Here is a 20,550-nt window from a genome sequence, read left to right on the forward strand (position 1 = left end):
GTTTGGCCACAGCCAAAATAAAAGGCAAATTTATTGATAAAAAAATCTGTTTTCATCATATTTTGTTTAATTTTGTAGCTGTGTACTAAAGTGACACAAAGTTAGAGGTCTTGTTAAATAACAAAGGTGTTTTGCTTTTTTTCATAAAATTTGTGACAGGAATGTGCAGATGTTTTAATATATAGATTAGAGTCTTTAATTTTTTTTTTTTTTTCCTATTTTTATAACCTGTCAGAAAAATCTTGGACAACTGTCCTGCTTCAGTGGAGGTACAGTAGAAACTCCCACTGCATTTAAGAGGAGCAAGGTTGAGCCATGAAATGTATTTTGGTTTGGGACTTTTTTCCCCCTTCACTTCTGTATAGGCAAAGCATCTAAGACTATGGTTAAGTTCCGTTCAGATGAGTCTTAATTTTTTTTAAACATGCACTTACATCCTTTGCTAAGCTGGGACCACAGTCAACCATTGAAAGTGAGCAATGGCAGAAAAATACATAAAGATTTTTTTAAGTCCTGGAACCAAAAGTTAAAATTTCTTTTCCTCTACCTAAAACCTGCTTATACAGCCAGGGCAAAGATCTGTAGTTTTAAAAAAACAAAGGATGTGAACCATTAATAATGCCATCTCTACTTCTTCTATCTTGTATCTGTGCTTTTTTTTTTTTTTTTTTTTTTTTTTTTTTTGATAAGGGGGAGTGGAACACCCTGTGACAGTAACTGAGCATATCACCTGCTGAAGAAGCAGTAGGTTACACTAGAGTTTGTCTTGTGTATTTCAGAATGGAGATGTAGCCTTATCAGTGAACCAAAACACAGCTGAAAGAGCCTTGTTCCTGCATTTCCTGTTCAGGCAAACCTTCTAGTGATATCCAGTAGATTTTTTTGTATGATCTTGTTTGTTTGTTCTCCCCCCACCCCAAGTAGGACATGCGGGTTTGGTCTTAAGTGACATGTACTCTGTTTTTGTTCCAAGCTTCCAGTGATAAAACTAGAAGTTCCTCAAATGGGATAAGGACAGACTATGCCTACCTTCTTGGCACTAACAGTGAGGGTGCAAATACATGGCATGAGCCTGTAATCTGGCATGTGCCTATACTGTTCAACAAAATTGTTTACATTTTCCTACCAGAAGATTTAGATAAAAATCAAAGCAAGCTTAGGGTTTGGGTTTTTTAAATATTGCTGTTAATGAATCAGTGTTAAAATCTTTTTTTTTTGTTGTTGTTTTTGCTGAACACAGCCTGAGAGTATTTTCTAATGTCGTCGATTCTTGTTTATTTAAAATGACTTGTGAAAAACTGTACTATAACTATTGTGCACAAAGGGACACTATCAAGAGAAAGGTTGTATGCAGTAAATCTACTTATCTGTATTAAGAATACTTGATATTAATAAAATCAAAGAATCTTAAAACATTAATTGAGTCACAACAGTTGAGCTGCTTGGGCATTGAAATGCCTATTAAGGGCATCCTCGCTTGTTGCTAGGATGCCTGAAAAATGTATCTGAATTCTGTGGGATGAGCTTATTTCTCATGTTGTTTTTCTCTATTCCAGAATAAAGGGTTAAATCCATTTTTCCTTCTCCAGTTTTTCCAGTGATACACAGCACCTTTTAAAGACACAAGCTTCCCACTACTGCAGCAGCATCTTTGATTAAAATATGTACATAAAACCAGAACAAACTCTTTCGCAATGTAACATGGAAGATACATACAAAGTACTCATTTAAAGGCTTATTCTTGACAGTGTCCCTTTTTAAAAAGAAGGAAAATGGGATCACTATTAGTGCTTGGGTACAGGAGAATAGTTTCCTACAGTTCTTAGAAATTGGAATTATCCAGTATATTTACTCTAGAATTTTCCAATTGGTTTACACAAAATCACTTCTCATTTTAAAGGATTATAGAAGGAAGACAAAAGAAGCTGGTTTTATAATACTGTATACCTTATAGTCATTGTATATCAGTTCAATACACCAGTGTTGAATTTTAATTAAGGATGGGGTTTCTACTTTTTTTAGGTCTGAGACTTAATAGCTTAGGGTAACTTTTCTTTAATGTAATGTAAATCCATTGCTGCTTTGTACAACTTTTTCTACTGTGTGTTTTCTTTACTTAGATCTTGACTAAGAAATGTTGGCGTCCAATAAACTTACACTTTCTTTCTTTTGAATTACTGTGTCATACTGGAATCTCTTGGCAAAGTGGGGTGTTACTGTACCGTTGTGTCTGCAGGATGGTAATTTTCTTTATAAAAGAGCCCCTTTTGTAACACGTAAATGATAGTCTTTACTAAAATAATGGATCTGTTTGTTTTAGTAAGTGTTCATCTGAATTTTTTACTGGAAAGTACAAGAAAAAGAACAGCTCTAGGCAATCTCTTAAACTTGAGCACAACCCAAATTGTGCTTCTTGTGCGTTCAGTGATTTAAGTGGGACTTTGTAGAAACAAGGGCACATCAACTGAGTATCTTCTTCATCTAAAACTGGATTTACCTGGATACTTGAAAACACACTGTCAGGAGTGTTTATGGTATTTTGCAGTGCTCTCATCGAAAGCAATTTTGCTGTGTGTATTTCCCTCTTCAAAAACCCTTGCGTGGGAATGGAGTGCGCAGATTCCCATGATGCAGGAAAGGATCCCAGTATCTTTTGGGAACAGGGTTCCCAAAGCTCCTCTCTTCAAAGTAGATGAGACCTGTCTTTGAAAACTCTTGTCCCAGTTTTCTCAACTTCTCGGACTCCCCATTTTCTCACCTTTGCCCGTTTTAATTTGTGCATCTCGTTGAACCCACTGACCTATTCCGCTCACATCTAACAGAGGAGACAAAGTCTCAGCTGTTCATCTCCAGCAAGTTTTGTAACAATCACTGCCTGGATAGCAGAGGGGGAAGGACAAGATTTGCAGCAGAACAAGTTATCTGTGCTTTTTAGCCCAGTGCTTTGCCACTGTGCATGTGTACTGTCTTGTCAGAGTAAGCAGGGCAGTAAGTCAGGTGAAACATAGGGCAGAGCTGAAGTACCAGGCCTGCCAAATGGTCAGAATCCAAGCTGAAGAGGATTTGCGGTTTTGATGCTCCTTAACTCTCTTTGAAAACAGGGCCAAAGGGCTCCAAGGAGTATCCCTGCACATCAGAAATCAGGTGAGCTGTGGAGAGGGCAAAGAGAGGACAGAGAGCTGTTGACAGTCTTAAATCACCAGAGGTTTAGCTCCCTCTTTCTCCTTTTAACATAAGGAACTCCTCCAGCTTTTTCTGCTTCCAGCTAAGATCTACATACAGTTCTCTCTCTGTATCAGAAGCATCTGCTTAAATGCTTCTCAGAAAACATCTGCTTTGGAGACCATACAAGCTGTATTCAACATAAAAGGCAAGAAGCAAACCAAAATTATAAAACATTACTCATGACTCTATGACCATTGCACCTATATTCATGGTTATTTTTTGTTCCAGTTCCAGCTGTCTACTTCAAACACAGCTGCTCTGCAAACAAATCCAGCAACTTTAACTGACTTTCCATTCATATGCTGTTTCCAGTTATCACTATTTTTAATACACAGTCACAAGGTAATTTTTTACTATTAGAGCTAAATGGATAATATTTTTTTCCCAGCCCTGAAATTCTCTGGCAATAGAAATTTTCAAGGTGTAGGTTGCAGTGAAGCAACATACACAACTTTTATTTCCCCTTCATTTTATGGGTGTTGAAAGAGTACATTGAATGCAAAGCCAGTTTCTCTTAACAACTTGCTTTAAATGACCTCTGTATTTTTGATATAACCTTTAACAACTTCCTAATGTCTTGTCAATCCAGGACCTACAATGGACACAGGTTTTTTATGTCATGGAGCCCTGGCTGTTGTTTGTAGCTTAAGCTGGTATTTTAGGCTCTTATCCAGCAACATGTATCTCTCCATTGAAATTCACTAGTGATAAAAATGAGGCAGTGATGAAAACAACATGACCTGCTGGGATTACCAGCATCCAGGGATGCTTCTGCTGGAAGGAAGAGACCATGCTGAGATTGGCAGGCTCTGCAGGCAGGTGTCTGGAGGAACACAGGGTAATGAGCCAGAAGAAGAGGTGGGAAAGAGTAGGATGGCAACAGCAGAAGAATGTAAGAGACAGAAGAGAGCAAACTGTGGTCCTGAAGAGAAAAAAAAAAAAAAAAATCAGCCTCTGTTTAAGATGTAATTTGTGGTGAATATTATTTTTGGTTTCTGCTTTTTCCTTTCTTCCCTAACAAACAGCTGGGAGTCCCTGGGGTTTGACACCTTCTAACCCTTTCTGGCTGACAAGAAACTATATCCATTCCTCTGTGCTGTGTAGGAGTTTAAGGGAAGGAAAACTTGCCAAAAGATTGTTTAATAGTATTTTCCCTACAGTATTGCATTGGGGAAGTTGGGGTCCTCTTGGAACAGGCTTTGAAAATTGCATGTCCTGAGGGTTTCCTCAGGTGTGCCAACTGTACCTGTGGAGATTCACAGTTTCTCTGCCTCATCACCTACACCAGTGGTTTCTATAAAGAGAAGGATATAAAACCAGAAGGAAATATATAGAACAGTAAGTTCAGCTCTATTGACCACCACCCTACTTAATCCTACAACAGCTGGCTACTCCTTGGCTCCCTGCACATCTCTTGCTCTGTAGCACACACACTGTGGCATCCACTTAATGTCAGAACAGACACGGCTGTTCCCTCCCACCCATGGGGGGAAAGTAAAGATTTCCTCTCTGCATAGCAGCCCCGGTTGTGGTTAACAGGGCAGCTGCTGTTTGCTGCTGTCTCTTCTTCACTCATCAATCAGCTGAGCAGTCAAATGCCACAAGAAAGAAACTTTAATAGCTTGCATTCAGATTGCTTGTTTCAGGAGAAATTTGCCTGATGTGTGTGAAGGCATGTACAAAAAAAAAATCCTGTAAAAATGCTAAACACGCATTCTGAATGAGACTGTAGGAAAATCACAGACACTAAAAATGAGATTTGAAATTGGCTAATTTTTAGCAAGTATTACTAAAAAACTCAGGAGAGGGAGAATCACATGGAAATTTTGCTTTATGGAGACAATCCTGTAATATATTGTGTGCCTCTAACACTGTACAGACACTAGCAGAAGCCAGAAAATGGAGACTGCATCACATCCATCTGAATAGCCACCCTTAAAAGCATTGCACCTAAGGCAAAACCTTCTCTTCGTATATCTGTATTTATGTATATACATGAAAAATGCATGAGCACGTTTAAATACATTCTCTTAACAGCAATTGCTGAGTTCTGAGAAAATTCCCTTTTAGGGAATTATAGTATAAAAATACACTTTTATGTAAAAACTGTCTTCTCCTCCAATCTTCCCTTCACGAAGCTGCATGGTTTCTGCCTAAGTGACAGCTGGGAGTGGAGAGATGAGGTGAGAGATGATGTGCAACTCCAGACTCTTCAATCCTTGGCACCCTGTTGGGACACCAAGGGAGATGCCAGTTTATCCCAATGGTTTCTGCAGTGCAGACAGTTGTCTAAGCAAACATAAGAGGATTACTTGTAGCTTAGCACCTATTATAACATACAGCCAACACACTTGAATGTAATGTGACCTCATGGCTGAGGAGTTAAAACCTTTTTATTTTTTTTTTTTCCTTTGTCTGTGCAGTAATACATCGTGTTCTCCTTAGAGTAACTGGCAGGATTTGCAGGGGTGTGTTGTGAGTGAGCTTCTGCCCAGGCACTCCAGCCTCGAAGTGTTTTAGGCTTCTTGCAGTACCTATGGGGGTGTGCTCTGGGGTTACATGCAGCACAAAACTGGTACATGCCCTTGGATTTTCTTAGCCATCTAACTGAGTTGGAGATTTTTTCACTATTCTTCTAGAGGAAGCTGCGGGTTCCAAGATTTTTCAAAGCCCTTTATTTATTTCACATCCCAGGGAAGTCAGTACCTCCTGGGATAGAGCCCGAGATCCAGAAGGAGAGGCAGGGATCTCTCCAGTGCTTCCGTGTCAGGAGATTATTCAGCTAAATCTTGGACATGAAAAGCCTTAAAACTTTGGGCACAATGAGTCTAAATTAACCCACAGGCAATAAACTTCACGTACTTAGAATCACACAAAATGTCTCGGAGTACCGTCCTTGAGGAAGGCAGCTCACGATGCTGCTTAAGAGCACAGCAATCTCTCCCTCCAAGCATCATCACCACTGGTGATCCTTGCGCTCTCTGCTGGAGAGAATGTAACTGACTCTAGCAGGTGAAAATAAAGCAGAAAAAATAATTTTGTCTGTCATGTTTTAGTTTCAAAAAACTAACAGCATTTTATTGAAGTCTGGTAAATATTTTTGAAGACTCACCATCACAGAAAAAATAAATACTCGCAAAAATATTTTTCCTTCTTTTATTATAGTACTAGATACAAGTAGTAGAAGAGAAAATCGATTCCAGACAGAATATCTATTGCCAGCCTTTGTTTCTTTTGAAAAGCTGTGATCACTTAGGAATGGACTATTTAGACAGATAGTGGATATCTGGAAAAGTATGATCTTACAGAGACAAACAAAATAGTTATCATACATCAAATTACACAAGATTTCTAAAATTAATAGGTGGTGCATGGTGCCATTATTTGTGTGCTTCCTCATGGTTTTGGCCTTGGTTTTTTTGGTTTGGTTTGGTTTGGTTTTTTCCTTGATAGGCTGTCTTTTTGGTGCATGAATGTCTTCAAAGGAGAGTATAAGTATCCAAGCTGAATTGAGTTGGGTCCATGGTTGTTCTAGTAGGACTGAAACATGGCTTTGCAGTATTGCTTTATATCTGAACACATGGTTTGAAATACCATTTGGCCAAAATAACACATGGTGACCTATTGGTTTTGAAACAGCTAATTTGTCAAAACTTGTATTTCTGGGGAATTTTTTTTTCAAGGTTTGTTCTGGGGTTTTTTGTTTGTTTTTTAAGGCTGATGCCTATACATTAGTAACATACATAATAACAAAGCTGCAAGAGCAATCTTCTGGTCTCGTGAAAAAAGTTGGCTTCTGGCAGTATGCCTTCTCTGAGCACTTAAGAGAGGTAGACATTTGGACAAAGAAGAACTAAGTGACCTACATGAGTCGAAGTTTTTTTACTATGAGACCTTGGTGAATATATTACTTTTTTTTTTCAATAGAGATTTGTGCTTGGATAGATCAGACATCTCCTGATTTTGCAAAAGTACCAAAAATAAGAGTAATTAGTCAAGGTGAAGGTGTAATGATGCCATCATCTCAGAGCCTTTTTTGTATGAAGCAAGACTCCAGTAAGAAGAGGATGATCTCTGGAAGACATGAGCTGGCAGGAGTTACTCCAGATCCAGTGCCAGCCTCCTTGCCCCTGTGCTAGCTCCTAGTTATGAAAGCTTGCCTAATGGCACCTCCTTGGTACCAAACTGCTGACCATCTTCCAACCGGATTTCTTTGAGCATCTCACCTGGCCCTTGTTCCAGCTCTTTGCACACCCATCACTCTCTTTCTCAGACAGCTCTCGTCATGCTGGGGACAGCATTTCTGATGTCAAGAGATGTGAGGTGAGATGGGTCACACATGCTGAATATCACCTTAAAAAGGGTTACAGAAAAATGGAGAGCACATGTAGGGGCAGAAACAAATGGAGGAGCTCAAATCCCTGGCTTTAGTGTTGTGCCTCTCCTCGCCCCATGGCCCCTGAGCAGACTCGCCAGGGTCAGCAGGTAGAAGGCCATGCCTGTTACCTGCTTCAGCAGAGGAGGTAAAAGAGTGGAAGGGAGGCTGAAATGCTGCATATGAAAGGGGAAATTATCTCCTCTTCCATGGGAAGTAAAATACCAAGTCACATTTCAGGTGTGAGGACTGACAGGTCTGCTCCTGCCAGCAGAGCTGCCAATGAAGAGTGTACAGTGCTACCATTTCAGGCTGTTATGTTTGCAAAACCACATAATGAAGACAATGTAGCCACCTCATAGGTATAAAGGTGGAATCACACAGAGTCCTGGAACACTGGAAAAAAGTTTTGCTGGGTAACGTGCACCTCTTACACTTTTATGCTATCTGACAAAGCACTTCTTACAGACTTCATGTTAGACTGCATGTATGGCCTCTTACAAACCTTCTTTTTCTTTCATGTGTGTAAAAAAACATGCTCAGAGGCAGAGAATTAGTAGGAAAAGTTTGGATTTATTTTGTCTCTGTGCGTTTTAATCGTGTCTGTGATCATTTCATTGCAATGATTGAACCACCTGCTTTTGTGTTGTTGCTACTGTCATTCTGCTTACAGCTTTAAAAATGAAATTGATTCAATAACTGTGATCTCATCCTGCTCTCTTTGCTTGTATCTACACCATGAAACTCAGCACTTTCTGGGTGCTAGATCTGAGTGCATACCCTGCTCTGTCCCATCCTCTGTGACCCTCAGCAAACACAGTTCCTGCATTTGCCCACACCAAGTCCAGGCCACCATTTCACCTGCCTCCAACAACTCTGGAAATTTCAAGCAGTTAAGGTCCTAAAATTCTGCACACCTTCTGTGTCTGGAAGTTGTATGATGAACCCAGCAGCACTAGTTAATGAGTGAGATATTTCTTTGCTGTTCACGTGCTTAAGGTAGTTCTACATGGCATATGTGGGGGACAGGAACATGGAGCAATGCAAGGGCAGGTTTGGCTGCCACTGCAGTACTGTATTAGGACTCCCTGAGCCATCTGCAGTCACGCTGGTCCAGCACTGTGCATTACTGAGCAAAGATACCGGTTTGGATCTTAAAATGAATGTGCCTGGCTAATACATCTGGTCTCTTAGCAAACTCAACCTGTGTATGATGCTGGTTGTGGATCTTTGGAGATTTCAGCAGCTTGCTCCTTGGTAAATCACCCGCCTGGAGTCAGGCAGGCAGAAGGCAACTGGGCAGTGAATGGAGTGCTGGATTTCCCTGTGTCCCAGGCAGGTACTTTGATCTCTAGGTATGCCCACACAGTAAACTAACTACAGCAGATAAAACCATGTTCTGGCCCTGTTAAGTTTGCAGCTTACAAGTGTAAATGTGGACAATCTATTTAGGGGACAAAAGTATGAAACTGCTTCTCAGGAAACAACCTGCTCCTCCTCCCTGGGGCATAGCCCCCATATTCATAAATACTGTAATAAATGTTAATGTAATAGCTCTTTAGGAATCCCAGGCCTGAGAGACAAAGCTGGAAGTCTGAAGCAAAGATGACATACCTTTGGTGGAAGAGGATCAGGTCAAGGAATACTTAAGTAATCTGGCCATATATAAGTACATTGGCCCTGATGGGATGCACCCACAGGTGCTGAGGAAGATGACAGATGTCATTGCAAGGCCACTCTCAATCAGATTTGAATTATCATGGTGGCTGAGAGAAGCGTCAGAAGACTGGAGGAAAGCAAAAGCAAACTTCAAGAGAGGAAGTACAGAGGACCCTGGGATCTACACGCCAGTCAGCCTCATCTAGATCCCTGGGGAGGTTATGGAGCGGCTAATTCTGGACACCATTTCCAGGCACGTGAAAATCAAGAAAGTCATCAGGAATAGTCAGCAGGAATTCAGCAAGGGAATATCATGCTTGACCAACTCAAGTAACTCCAAAGATGAAACTGCTGGCTTGGTAGATGAGGAGAGAGCAGTGAATATTGTCTACCTTGGCTTTTGACATTCACATAAAGTCTTCATTGAGAAGCCAGCAGGTCAAAGCAAGTGATTCTGCCCCTGTACTCAGCACTGGTGAGGCCACACCTCGAGTCCTGTGTCCAGTTCTGGGCCCCTCAGTTCAGGAAGGAGATTGAGGTCCTGGAGCAGGTCCAAAGGAGGGCAACTGGGCTGATGAAGGGACTCGAGCACAGATCCTATGAGGAGAGGCTGAGGGAGCTGGGGCTGTTCAGCCTGGAGAAGAGGAGGCTCAGAGGAGACCTCATCACTCTCTACAACTCCCTGAAAGGAGGGGGTAGCCAGGGGGGGGGGTGGTCTCTTTTCCCAGGCAACTCTCAGCAAGACAAGAGGGCATGGTCTCAAGTTGTGCCAGGGGAGGTTTAGGTTGGATATTAGAAAGAATTTCTTTACAGAGAGGGTGATCAGACATTGGAATGGGCTGCCCCGGGAAGTGGTGGATTCTCCGTCCCTGGAGATATTTAAAAAGAGCCTGGATGTGGCACTCAGTGCCATGGTCTGGTAACTGCAGCGGTAGTGGATGAAGGGTTGGACTTGATGATCTCTGAGGTCCCTTCCAACCCAGCCAATTCTGTGATTCTATGATTCTATGAAATATGGGCTGGAAAGTGGACAGTGAGGTGGACTGAAAATTGGTTGAATGACTGCACACAGGGTGGTGATCAATAGAATGAAATCTAGTTGGAGGCAGGTAACTAGTGGTGTATCCCAGGGGTCAATATTGGGTCCAGTCCTTCTCAACACCTTCAGCAATGATCTGGAGATGAACCCAAGTGTACCCTCAGCAAGTCTACAGATGACACAAAACTGAGGAACTGCTGATACACCAGAGGGTCATGCTGCCATCCAGAGAGACCTTGAGAGGCTATAGAAATGGGCTGTCAGTAACCTCAAGAAGTTTAGCAAGGAGATGTGCAAAGTCCTGCATCTCAGGAGGAAAAGGAGATCCATGCTGGGGGCTGCCCAGCTGGAAAGCAGCTTTGCAGAAAAGATGTGGGGATCCAGGTGGACTTCAAATTGGACATGAGCCAACAACATGCCCTTACAGCAAAAAGACTAATGGCATCCTGTACTACATTAGGAGTGTTGGCAGCAGGCTAATGTAGGTGATCCTTCTCCTCTGCTTATCCATGGAAAGGCCACACCTGGAATCCTCCACTGGAGAGAGCCCAGTGAAAGGCTACTATGGTGACTAAGAAACTTGAACATCTCTCATACGAGGAAAGGCTGAGAGAACGAGGAGGGGGAAGGCTAGAGAATGCTCAGTTGGGTTCTTACCGGTGAATATACATATCTGAAGGGAGGGGGCTAAGAAGACAGAGCCACCCTCTTTTCAGTGGCCCCCAAATGATAGGACAAGAGGCAACAGGCACAGACTGAAACACGGGAAGTTTCCTCTAAACATTAGGAAAAACACCTTCTCTCTGTGAGGGTGACCCAGCACTACAACCAGGTGCCCAGAGAAGTTGTGGAGTCCTAGGAGATACTCAACAGCCATCTATCTGGATATGGTCCCAGGCAACTCACTCTGGGTGGCCCTGCTGGAGTAGGGTAGTTGGATGAGAGGATCTCCAGAGGTCCCTTACATCCTCAACCATTCAGTGATTCTGCAATGTACTCACTTCCCTTTTCTTTTACCTCTGTTTCTAGCCATGAATGTGCTTGAAAATGTCCTGAAAGCAAGTACATGTCATCTGTCCTGAGAGCCCACACAGCTTCTGCACCTCTGCACCTGCCATCTGTACTGATCCCTCAGGAAGCACAACAGAGCCAGGCACAGTGGGACACAGAGTAATTCACCTCTGTGATCCATGGCATGCACTCCAATGGTCTGGAATTCCAGTTTCCAGCAAGGAAAAGATATTGCTGGCCTTTAAGTGGCAACCACCTAAACCCAAGTGGAGCAAGAACTTAGACTGACGTTTCACTCCCAAGCTCAATGACTTAATTGCTGGTTGGTTTTGCATGTGGGTTGGGCAAAAAACACAAGTCAGGTTCATTGGCTGGGAGTTGCCATGGGTAAAGAAAGTCACTGTGAAAGAAACAGAGCAGGCAAAGAAAACCAGAAGAAAAATGAGGACACAAGTAGCAATGAGCTGATAAGGCAGCACTTTGAAAACCAAACAGGAACTTACTAAAAATGAATGTGACAGAAATAAATAATGATGAAACTTTTATTTACTATCAAAAGTCTATTTCCTCCCCCTTATCACAAAACTCCTACTGATAATAAGAGTCATTTGCTGTGGTTGTCAGAAAGTACTTAGTCTTGAATTTATGCTCAAGGCTGCAGTGAAACACAGATTTGTTTTTTTCCTCCTTCTGGTGAGCTGGACATCTTTGGCGAAGGAGATGCTGAGGCACCAGGTAAAAAAGAAAGCTTGTATTTGCTGTTTTACAGGAAAAGTGGGAAAAATAAAATATCTCCTAAATTCACAGAATCATTCTGGTTGGAAAAGACCTTGAAGATCATCGAGTCCAACTATTAATATAACTCTACCAAGTCCAGTGCTAAACCATGTTCCTGAGCACAACCTCTACATGTCTTTTAAACACCTCTAGTGACAGTGATTCAACCACCTCCCTGGACAGCCTGTTCCAGTGTTTAAAAACCCTTTTGGTGAAGAAATTTCTTCTAATATCCAATCTAAACCTCCCCTAGTGCAACTTGAGGCCATTTCCTCCTGTCCTGTTACTTGTTACTACGGAGAAGGGTCTGACCTCCCTCTTTCTACAGCTTCCTTTCAGATAGCTGTGGAGAGCAATAAGGTCGCCCCTGAGCCTCCTTTTCTCCAGGCTTAACAACCTTGGTTCCCTCAGTCACTCCTGGACTTGTTCTCCAGACCCTTCATCAGCTTTGTTGCCCTTTTCCAGACTTTCAAGTCCTTAGCTCTCCGCACAGTGCTGCAAAGGAGTGAGTAGGAAGGCTGATCACAGAACCATGAGCATAACCCTGCTATGTGAAGGAATATTCAATAAATGCTCACTTACTACTGAGGGGCTGCTTGGCAAATCTATCTACTGGGCTTTGTACTTCTGACACAAAAGGTGAGTATGCCTCAGCCTATTGAATGTGAAGATGAAATTATCTTTCTTTTCTGGGGAAAAAGTCAGGCCTGTTTTGTAAATGACTCCCGCTCTATTCACAGGCAGGCATTGACACGTTTATCTATTGTGAAAAACGAGGTGAGCAAAGGGGAGAGGGTCTGTTCACGTAATTTTTCATTTGCAGTTGTTCCTCAGCGTGCAAACCGTATCACTAAATAACACTGAACCCATGAAAAACGAGGAAAATTATTAGCCTTGACACCTGCATCTTTCCCCAGCCTCTGAAAGCCTCCCTGGTCTCTCAATTCAAGCTCCCCTTTTCTGCCTCTTCTCGTCCCACGCTGACGGCAGCACCGCCGATGGTTTCTCCGAGCAGCGCTGGCTCAGGGCGGACACGAACCCCACGGCCAGCATCCCCGCTCCCTCCGCGCTGCCGCAGCCCCCTCACCCGCTCTGCTGCGGGACGCCAGGGGACCCGCGGGCCCAGCGATACCCGGCCCGGTCCCGGTGGCAGCGCTCCATCCCCCCGCCACCGCCCACAGGGTCAGCGCTGGGCAGGGACTGGGGCCGCTGTTGGGCCGGGCCGGGCTTCCCCTCGCCGCCCCGCCGGCAGGGGCGGGCCGGGCGGTGACTGCGCTGTAGGCGGGCGGTGCGAGGCGAGGCGGTGCGGTGCGGTGAGGTGCGGTGCGGCGCGTCCCCGGGCAGGCGGGCGGACGCCGTGGTGCCGCTCCCGGCTCGGGTTGCCGCTGCCCGGCCCCGCCGCCGTGCGCGTTTTGCTGGGGGCCGGTAGCGCTGCTCCCATTATGTTCAGCCATGGCGTGGCTGGCGGGCGGGCTGGCCGAGCTGCGCTGGTACGCGCTGGTCGCCCTTTTCGTGGCGGCGCTGGCCACCCTGGCCGTCTACTTGGTGCAGTACGCGCTGCTGGCCCTGCGGCGGGGCCGGCCGCCCCCTCCGCCGCTGCCGCCACCGCCGGAGGATGAGTTGCTGGAGGAAGGCGGCTCGGTGCTTGCCTGGGCGCTGTCGCTGGGCAGCTGGAGGCGGCAGTGGCGGCGGGCCTGGGTGGCGGCCCTCGGCGCCGAGGCGGCGGCGCGGGCGGTGAGTGCCGGGGATGCAGGTGAGGGGCGGCGGGCGGGAGGGAAGAGAGGAGAGGGGAGAGGGGGCCGCCCCGCCGCAGGGTTCGGCTTGGCAGCTCCGGGCGGCGGCTTCCCCGCGCCCGCCGGATCGGGGGCCTGGGGCCGGGGGACTCGCCGGGGAGAGGGCGGCGGGTGCCCCTGAGCCGGAGGAGGCTTTCCCCGCCCGGGCTGTAGGTAGGTAGGCTGGGACTTGCTCCCAAGGTATATCGGGGTGCCGTGAGCACGCTGCTGACAGTGCCTGCCGGTGTGTTACTGCCCCTCCATGTGCGTTTGTGTATGTGTGTATGCATACGTAGGTGTGTGTGGGTATGAATATACATATCATAGAGTCATTGAATGGTTTGGGTTGGAAGGCACCTTAAAGATCATCTGTTTCCAAGCCCCCTGCATGGGCAGGGACACCTCCCACCAGACCAGGTTGCTCACAGCCCCATCCAACCTGGCCTTGAACACTGCCAGGGAGGAGGCAGCCACAGCTCCCCTGAGCAACCCATGCCGGTGTCTCACCACCCTCACAGTCAAGAACTTCCACCTAAAGCCTAGCCTAAATCTACCCTCTTCCAGTTTAAATCGTGACCCCTTGACCTATCTCTAAATTCCCTTGTAGATGTAGGTTTGGTGGCTGCTTGGCAGGAACTTGCAGGAAGGAGCCAGCCAGAGGCACAGAGTAGATAGATGCGTGGGAGTGGGGAAGGATGGGGAGGAAAGCTGTGACCCTTGTGGCTCCTGGTAGGGGCTCACGCCATCAATAAGATTGTTCAGGCACAGGGAGGAGGAAACAATGGAAACTTCCTGTCCTGGGCGCAGGCCTGTGGCCGGTCCTTCAGCAAATAAATCCCAGAGCTGGGTTTCTTTCATCTTGTCTTAGGCCATGCTGAACCCGTGTGCCTGTCAGTGTAATGCTGAGGCATCCTCCAGGCAGCACGGGATGATGGCCCTCTCAGTTTTCAGGCAGTTTGTATCTAACCCAGGTCAGGTAAAAAAATGCACAAAAAGTGGCACCCCCTTCCCATCCCATCTTGCAAAGGGCACAGTGTGACATCCCATGTGGTGGTTTGTAGTGTCATGGCTGGGTCTAAGAGGCGAGGCTGTGGCAACCTAGTTCCCTGGACGTGAGGACTGGACCCTTGCCGTGTCAGTGGCAAATGTTGAAGCCAAATTTCCTAGGAAGCGGCATGTACCCTGATCTCCCAATTTGTGCACAACCTTCTCCCTAGGTCTAGGAGGTCTCTCTGTGGCTGGAGCTTGCCCTCCTACATCTCCGGGGGGAGGCGGGGGGAGAAGGGAGGGCAACGTGTGTGTGTGAAAGATAAGGAAAGCAGTTTAACACTTCCAAGTTACAGCTGTAAGTTAGGGCAGCGGAAAGAGAATGCTTCATCTGTCCTCTCAAAATTGCCTGGTGCAGTTGAGAAAAGCATGGGTTGTGCTGAGAAACAAAGGTTTGCCTTGTGCTTGTGGAAGTGGAGAGGCCGCACAGCTTGAGCACAGGTGCTAAGAACTGAAACTAACTAGAAACAAGCAGCATCTTCTCCTGCCCAGCCAGAGACCAAAGCTACTTCCATAGGGGTGCACATACCCTCCTGAGCTGCTGGATCTGTCTCTAGCCACGAGTTCACTGCCTGGCACTGCAGCATGGCGTGGCTCCTGCTGTCAGCCTCCCAAAACAATGTCAGCAGCACACTGCTGATGAAATTCTGCCATGCAAAACAGCCTTGGATGATGAGGGAAGCAGTGGTGACCGCTCAGTGTGGGTAGCAGGTGGAGAATGGGAGTGCTGATTTCTCTGAAAGTATGACCTCACTGCCAAAACAGGTATATGTTGTGAAGACTGAATAGCTGTCATCGCTGCCTTCCATCACAAATGAGGAAGGACTGGGGATAGGAAGGCTTCTTTCCTCAGTTCTGCAAGATGATACATGGGGTTTTTTAGTTTTGTTATAGTTTCAGCATTTAAAACTGCAGCACGGCTTAGTGCTTTCTCAAATAGAGCAGTTTCACTGAACTCTGCTCACAGGCTTCACTCTGTGCTGCGTACCTTGATATTCTGCTACAGGGAAGGATGAGATATGATTAGGCCCATAGTTATGTCCTAAGTATAGGCTTTCAGGACCTACTCTGTATTAAGTAGTGAGCTGTTGTGCAATTAATACACGTGGGTATTGACATACATTTGCAGTTCTGTCTCCAGTTCTCCTAGGAATTTCACCAGCAGTTTTTATCACTCTTTTTTAAGTGATGGGTTGATCACCTAATGATGGTTCTCTTTTTTTTCTTAGGATTCACAGTCACTTACATTTGAAGAAGATGACCTACCAGAACCACTTGAGCTAGCAGTTAAACAAGTTGTTAGCGTTGTAAAGTCAGCTCAAGAGAAGGTAAACTCCAGTTTGGTTTTGCTCCAGTATGCTTTTGGGCAGGGAACATTAACTTTTCTTATTAGCATTAATGGCTGTTTTATTTGTCAATACTTCCATACCCTTGACCCACGTTTGTCAAGGCTGGTAAGAGGCTGCCTCAGAAATGAACCTGTGCAAACTCTTCTGATTCACTACTTTTGCAAGTTGTGAGCAGAGTGTGCTTCAGGGCTCCCACCAAACGAACAGTAACCAGGGCAATGCCAAGTTTACAGCTATGCCTTCAATAAACACATGCAGCAGAACTCTCCCATGACTGTCAGTCAGATGGCTTCACATCCTACTGCTGAGGCATGGTGTGGGGAATTCATGAAGAAGGAAAGGGACACTTCTTCTCTGAGACAGGAAGATGTCTTTATCTGCCTCTTGCTGTTTGTCTGCCTCATTACAGGTTTGCTTCATAAGAAGGAGCTGGGTAAAGATTAGTGGAACAGCTGTGAAGTCCAGAGGGTGAAGTCTTTACTGAATCCTGTATTCAGTGAGGAGTGAATGGTCTCTTTCTTTCTCTCCCACCCCACATACTACAAAGTGGTTTCCCCCATGCTTAGTGCATATGAAATTAAAGTAAAGCTGAAAGTGACTCTTAGAACAGGATAAGAAAAATGTATGTATGCTTAGTATCAATCATAGCTTCTGTATTTTCAGCCCAGTGACTGCAGCTACTAGTCATATCTGAACTGATAATGCTTTTCTTCTTGTTTTGCTTTATTATTTTGTTTTGTTTGTCTGATTTAATGCTGAGCAGCTCTACTCTGATTCCTTTGAAAACTATGCATGCTTATCTGCCTGATGCACAACTTATAGGCACACCCTGATGTTTGGCATCTGGGGGTAGCCAACATACAAAGTTGTTTGTGTACTTTTTTTTTTTATTATTATTCCTTTTTTCTTTTATTTCCTTTTCCCCCTACCAGTGGTCCTTGTCCTAGCAATGTGGGTGAAGAGTCTGGAGCTGGTGGGGCTGTAGAGTTGACACTAGTGTTACTCTGTGTCACTGGAAGACACCATAGTGGGAAATTGTAAGGAGATGGGATTGCTAGGTCTAAAAGTGGTGTGAACAGCCTCAACTTTGACACTGGCCAAACCTCCTGGCCTTCTCCTATGCAAACGCATTTGTAGCCCTGCCTGCCTTCCAGCACATTGCACTGCACTGCCTTTGTATTGTTAGTCATTAGCTTTTATTTGCAGCATTTTTCTGTTGGTTGTTGCCTTCATACATTAGCACACCACTTCAGGTTGTGCCTCAACTGAAGGTTCTCAGAATACTGTGCCTGTGGCTGGACTACAATGAGGCTAAAACCCACTTTGATCTTCTCAGAACCAAGGCACTGCTGTCCTGTATTTCCCTAAAGTCACATTGTAGCACTGGGAGCATCTCTGTTGCAGTCCTCAGCTAACTTCTGTGTTGTTTAAATGTAGATTCTGACTGGTGAAACAACGAGGTAATTTAGTGCCTATGGTGCCTCCTGAGCACCTTAACCTGCTGTTTTTAACCTTGGGCATCAGAAGGTAGCAAGTGCTGGCTCCACAGCAGCCAAAGCCTGGGGAACTGCTGGCTGCTCTGGGGCTGTTCACTTTCTCTCCACTATCTGTGGCTTTGCAGTCCAGCACCTTCCTTTGTGCCATCCCTGGTCCTTGTCTGACCTTGGGTTGAGCCATTCCAATGCATTAATCGAGCTGTTACACTGTAGCCAGCAATCTAATGTAATTTTGCAGCAGCTTAAACCAATATAAGCACACTTACAAATGTATGGGATTAAAAGATGTTTGCTTATGTAAACTGGGTTGTTCTGAACTGTCCCAAAACCCCTTTCCATAATCTTGTGCACAGCTGCTGGAAAAAATTTCTCTGAATTATTCGTACTTCTTCAGGTACAACCTGAATATTTATTTGGATTTTGGTGTATAATAACCTTAGAGAGGCACTGGGTAGCCACTTTCTCTCTTTCCTAAAACGCATACGTTTTCCTAAGATCTCAGGTGTTCTCCCATATGGTGTCTCTCTTAGATGTTCCTTACATGGTCCAAAGAGGGGGGGTTGTGGTGTTTTCTCTCCCCTGTCTCAGTCCCTATGCTTAAAACTCTTAATCTTTGTGTATGAAATTGAAATCTCTCTCTGCAGCTTGTTCAAACTCAAACTTCTGATACGCGTTTGTAACTCACTACTGGTGTGACTGGCTCTGCATGTAGTTTGTGACCATATGTTTCATGTTTATCAGTGTTGTAGCATCCCACAGAGCTCTGTGCTTGCCTGAGGCATCAGCTGGCACAAGAGTGTTTTCCTGCAACCGGTTCAACGTGCTGCTTTACTTGTGATCTGCATGGCAAGAGCATTTGGGTGCCTTGATTCAGCAGCCAGGGCTTGATTTATTGCATGGTGTTTCAAATATGTACTTGACCTTGCATAAGAGAGGTTGTGGTCATCAAAGGAAGTGGAAGATTGAGGGTAAGAGGTTGAAATAGCAGTAAACATTGGATGTGTAATGCTTTATGCAGCCATATGCTGATAGAGCCCTGTGGTATGTCTTTTGTGGTGCCTGGTCCTTTGTCCTTTTGCATGCTGGGCCATGGAGTACAGCCAGGAGATGAGCCTACCTGGTGCTGGGAGCAAGCCTTCTGCCTGGGAAGTCTCTCATGCAGTTTTGCTCTGAAACAATGTGGGATTGCCAGCCAGACTGTAATTACTATATTGCTGCTGGCAGCCCTGTTTATGAGCAGGACGCCCGCTGACGCATGCAGTCCGTAGGTGTATACAAACAAAGTGGGAAGAAGCAGAGCCTCGGAGAAACTGAAAGCTGTAAAATTGGTGTGTGCTCCACAGGCCAGTGCTGTGGGCATGGTTGGGGAAGCTGGTGGTTGTAAGCTTGGCCAAAGCTGTTGTAGTGGGGACAGAGCTGCTCCGTGGCTGAAGGTTACACCACACTGCATCTTGACAAAGCCTCTATTTATGCATCGCCTTCTCTCCAGCTTTGGGCCAAAGCCTATATGTATAGAATGAAGTGGCCTGTTTTCATTGTGTGGTATTGGTTGTTCTGTTTTAATAACTTAGCTATTAATAATTAGCGCTATTCTTAGCTAATTCTTCTAATGTTTCCAGTACTGCAGTCTATTTCCAGAGGTTTTGAGCTTCACAACAACAAACAAAAAAGGCAACAGAAAAGATAAATCTGTTGTCGGGAACTTGGCACAGAGGGTTTGGATGGAGTAGACTGTAAGAGAAGCCTCCCTTCATGCTTAAATAGAAAGGGGTAAAATGTCCTCGGAGTGCCATTCTTTTAATGAGTGATAATAAGTTGCTATAGAAGAACGGCTCTCTTGGATTGCAACAGCAAATATAAAAACTTCAGGTCAATTTTTGTGTGATTGATCTTTCTGAGGGAAATGGTGGAGCGAAGAGAGAGCTATTTTACAAGCTTGTGAGCTCCCGTGAGCTGTGCAGCACGTCTGAAAATGTCTTATTCACCCACACAGCTGTTGTAGCTTCAGTTTGGTGCCACTTTGTTTGTAGCCACCCTGCTGTGAGCTGGTAGCCCACCTTTGTGTTGCACTGGGGCATCGGGGCTTCCAGTCCCACTTGCTTCAAAGCAGGGAGACACATTGTGTAGCAAAGGCTGCTCTCTTCTCCAGGAAAAGCTGGTTTTGCATTGTAACCACTGCACTGAGAACTGGGACTCAGTTAGGCATGTGTGTTTATTTCTGATTATTTTTGGTGGGGTGAACTGCCCTGACTATCGTGTGCATTTCCTATTGTCCTTTAACTCCCTGTTTGCTTGAAAAGCTGTTCTGGAGCTTTGCTGCTTTAATGACTGGATTGTTTTGTTTTTTTTACAAGCCAAAGTGGAATCATAGCCTATGCATCTTTTTCGGATCTTTTTCTTGCTTTTTAAAAATATGTATGTACTCATTTAAGCCTTTATTCATAATGAATTTACTTTGCTTCCCTGATGCTTGCTGTCAGTAAATACATTCTGAAGAAATTATATTTTCTTCCAGTCTTCGTTTACCTTGATGTAATGGGTTGACCCTGGCTGGATGCCAGATACCCACCAAAGCCACTCTGTCACTCCCCTCCTCAGCTGGACAGGGGAAAAATATAATTAAAGGCTCATGAGTTAAGATAAGGGCAAGGAGGGTTCTCTCACCACTTACCATCGTGGTCAAAACAGACTTGACTTGGGGAAATGAGCTTAATTTATTACCAATCAAATCAGAGTAAGATAATAAGAAATAAAATCAAATCTTAAAACAGTTCCCCCCCACCCTACCCTTCTTCCATGC

The 20,550-nt window shown here is 44.9% G+C and overlaps 1 protein-coding gene across 5 annotated transcripts in view; it reads left to right on the top strand.

The window, feature by feature from the left end:
* Positions 1–13,363: 13,363 nt before the first annotated feature.
* C2CD2 (C2 calcium dependent domain containing 2) overlaps positions 13,364–20,550 on the top strand; it is a 38,170-nt gene continuing 30,983 nt past the window's right edge. For 4 of the 5 annotated variants that reach the window (XM_071752678.1, XM_071752687.1, XM_071752697.1 and 1 more), the window contains exons 1-2: positions 13,364–13,820; positions 16,135–16,233. In XM_071752678.1, the coding sequence (XP_071608779.1) occupies positions 13,539–13,820; positions 16,135–16,233 (381 nt within the window). In that variant the 5' untranslated portion in view covers positions 13,364–13,538. Of the gene's footprint in view, positions 13,840–16,134; positions 16,234–20,550 lie in introns of all 5 variants that reach the window. The other variant, XM_071752715.1, reaches the window with a different exon arrangement.

This window comes from Heliangelus exortis, chromosome 1 (genome assembly GCF_036169615.1).
Source record: "Heliangelus exortis chromosome 1, bHelExo1.hap1, whole genome shotgun sequence".
NCBI lineage: Eukaryota > Metazoa > Chordata > Aves > Apodiformes > Trochilidae > Heliangelus > Heliangelus exortis.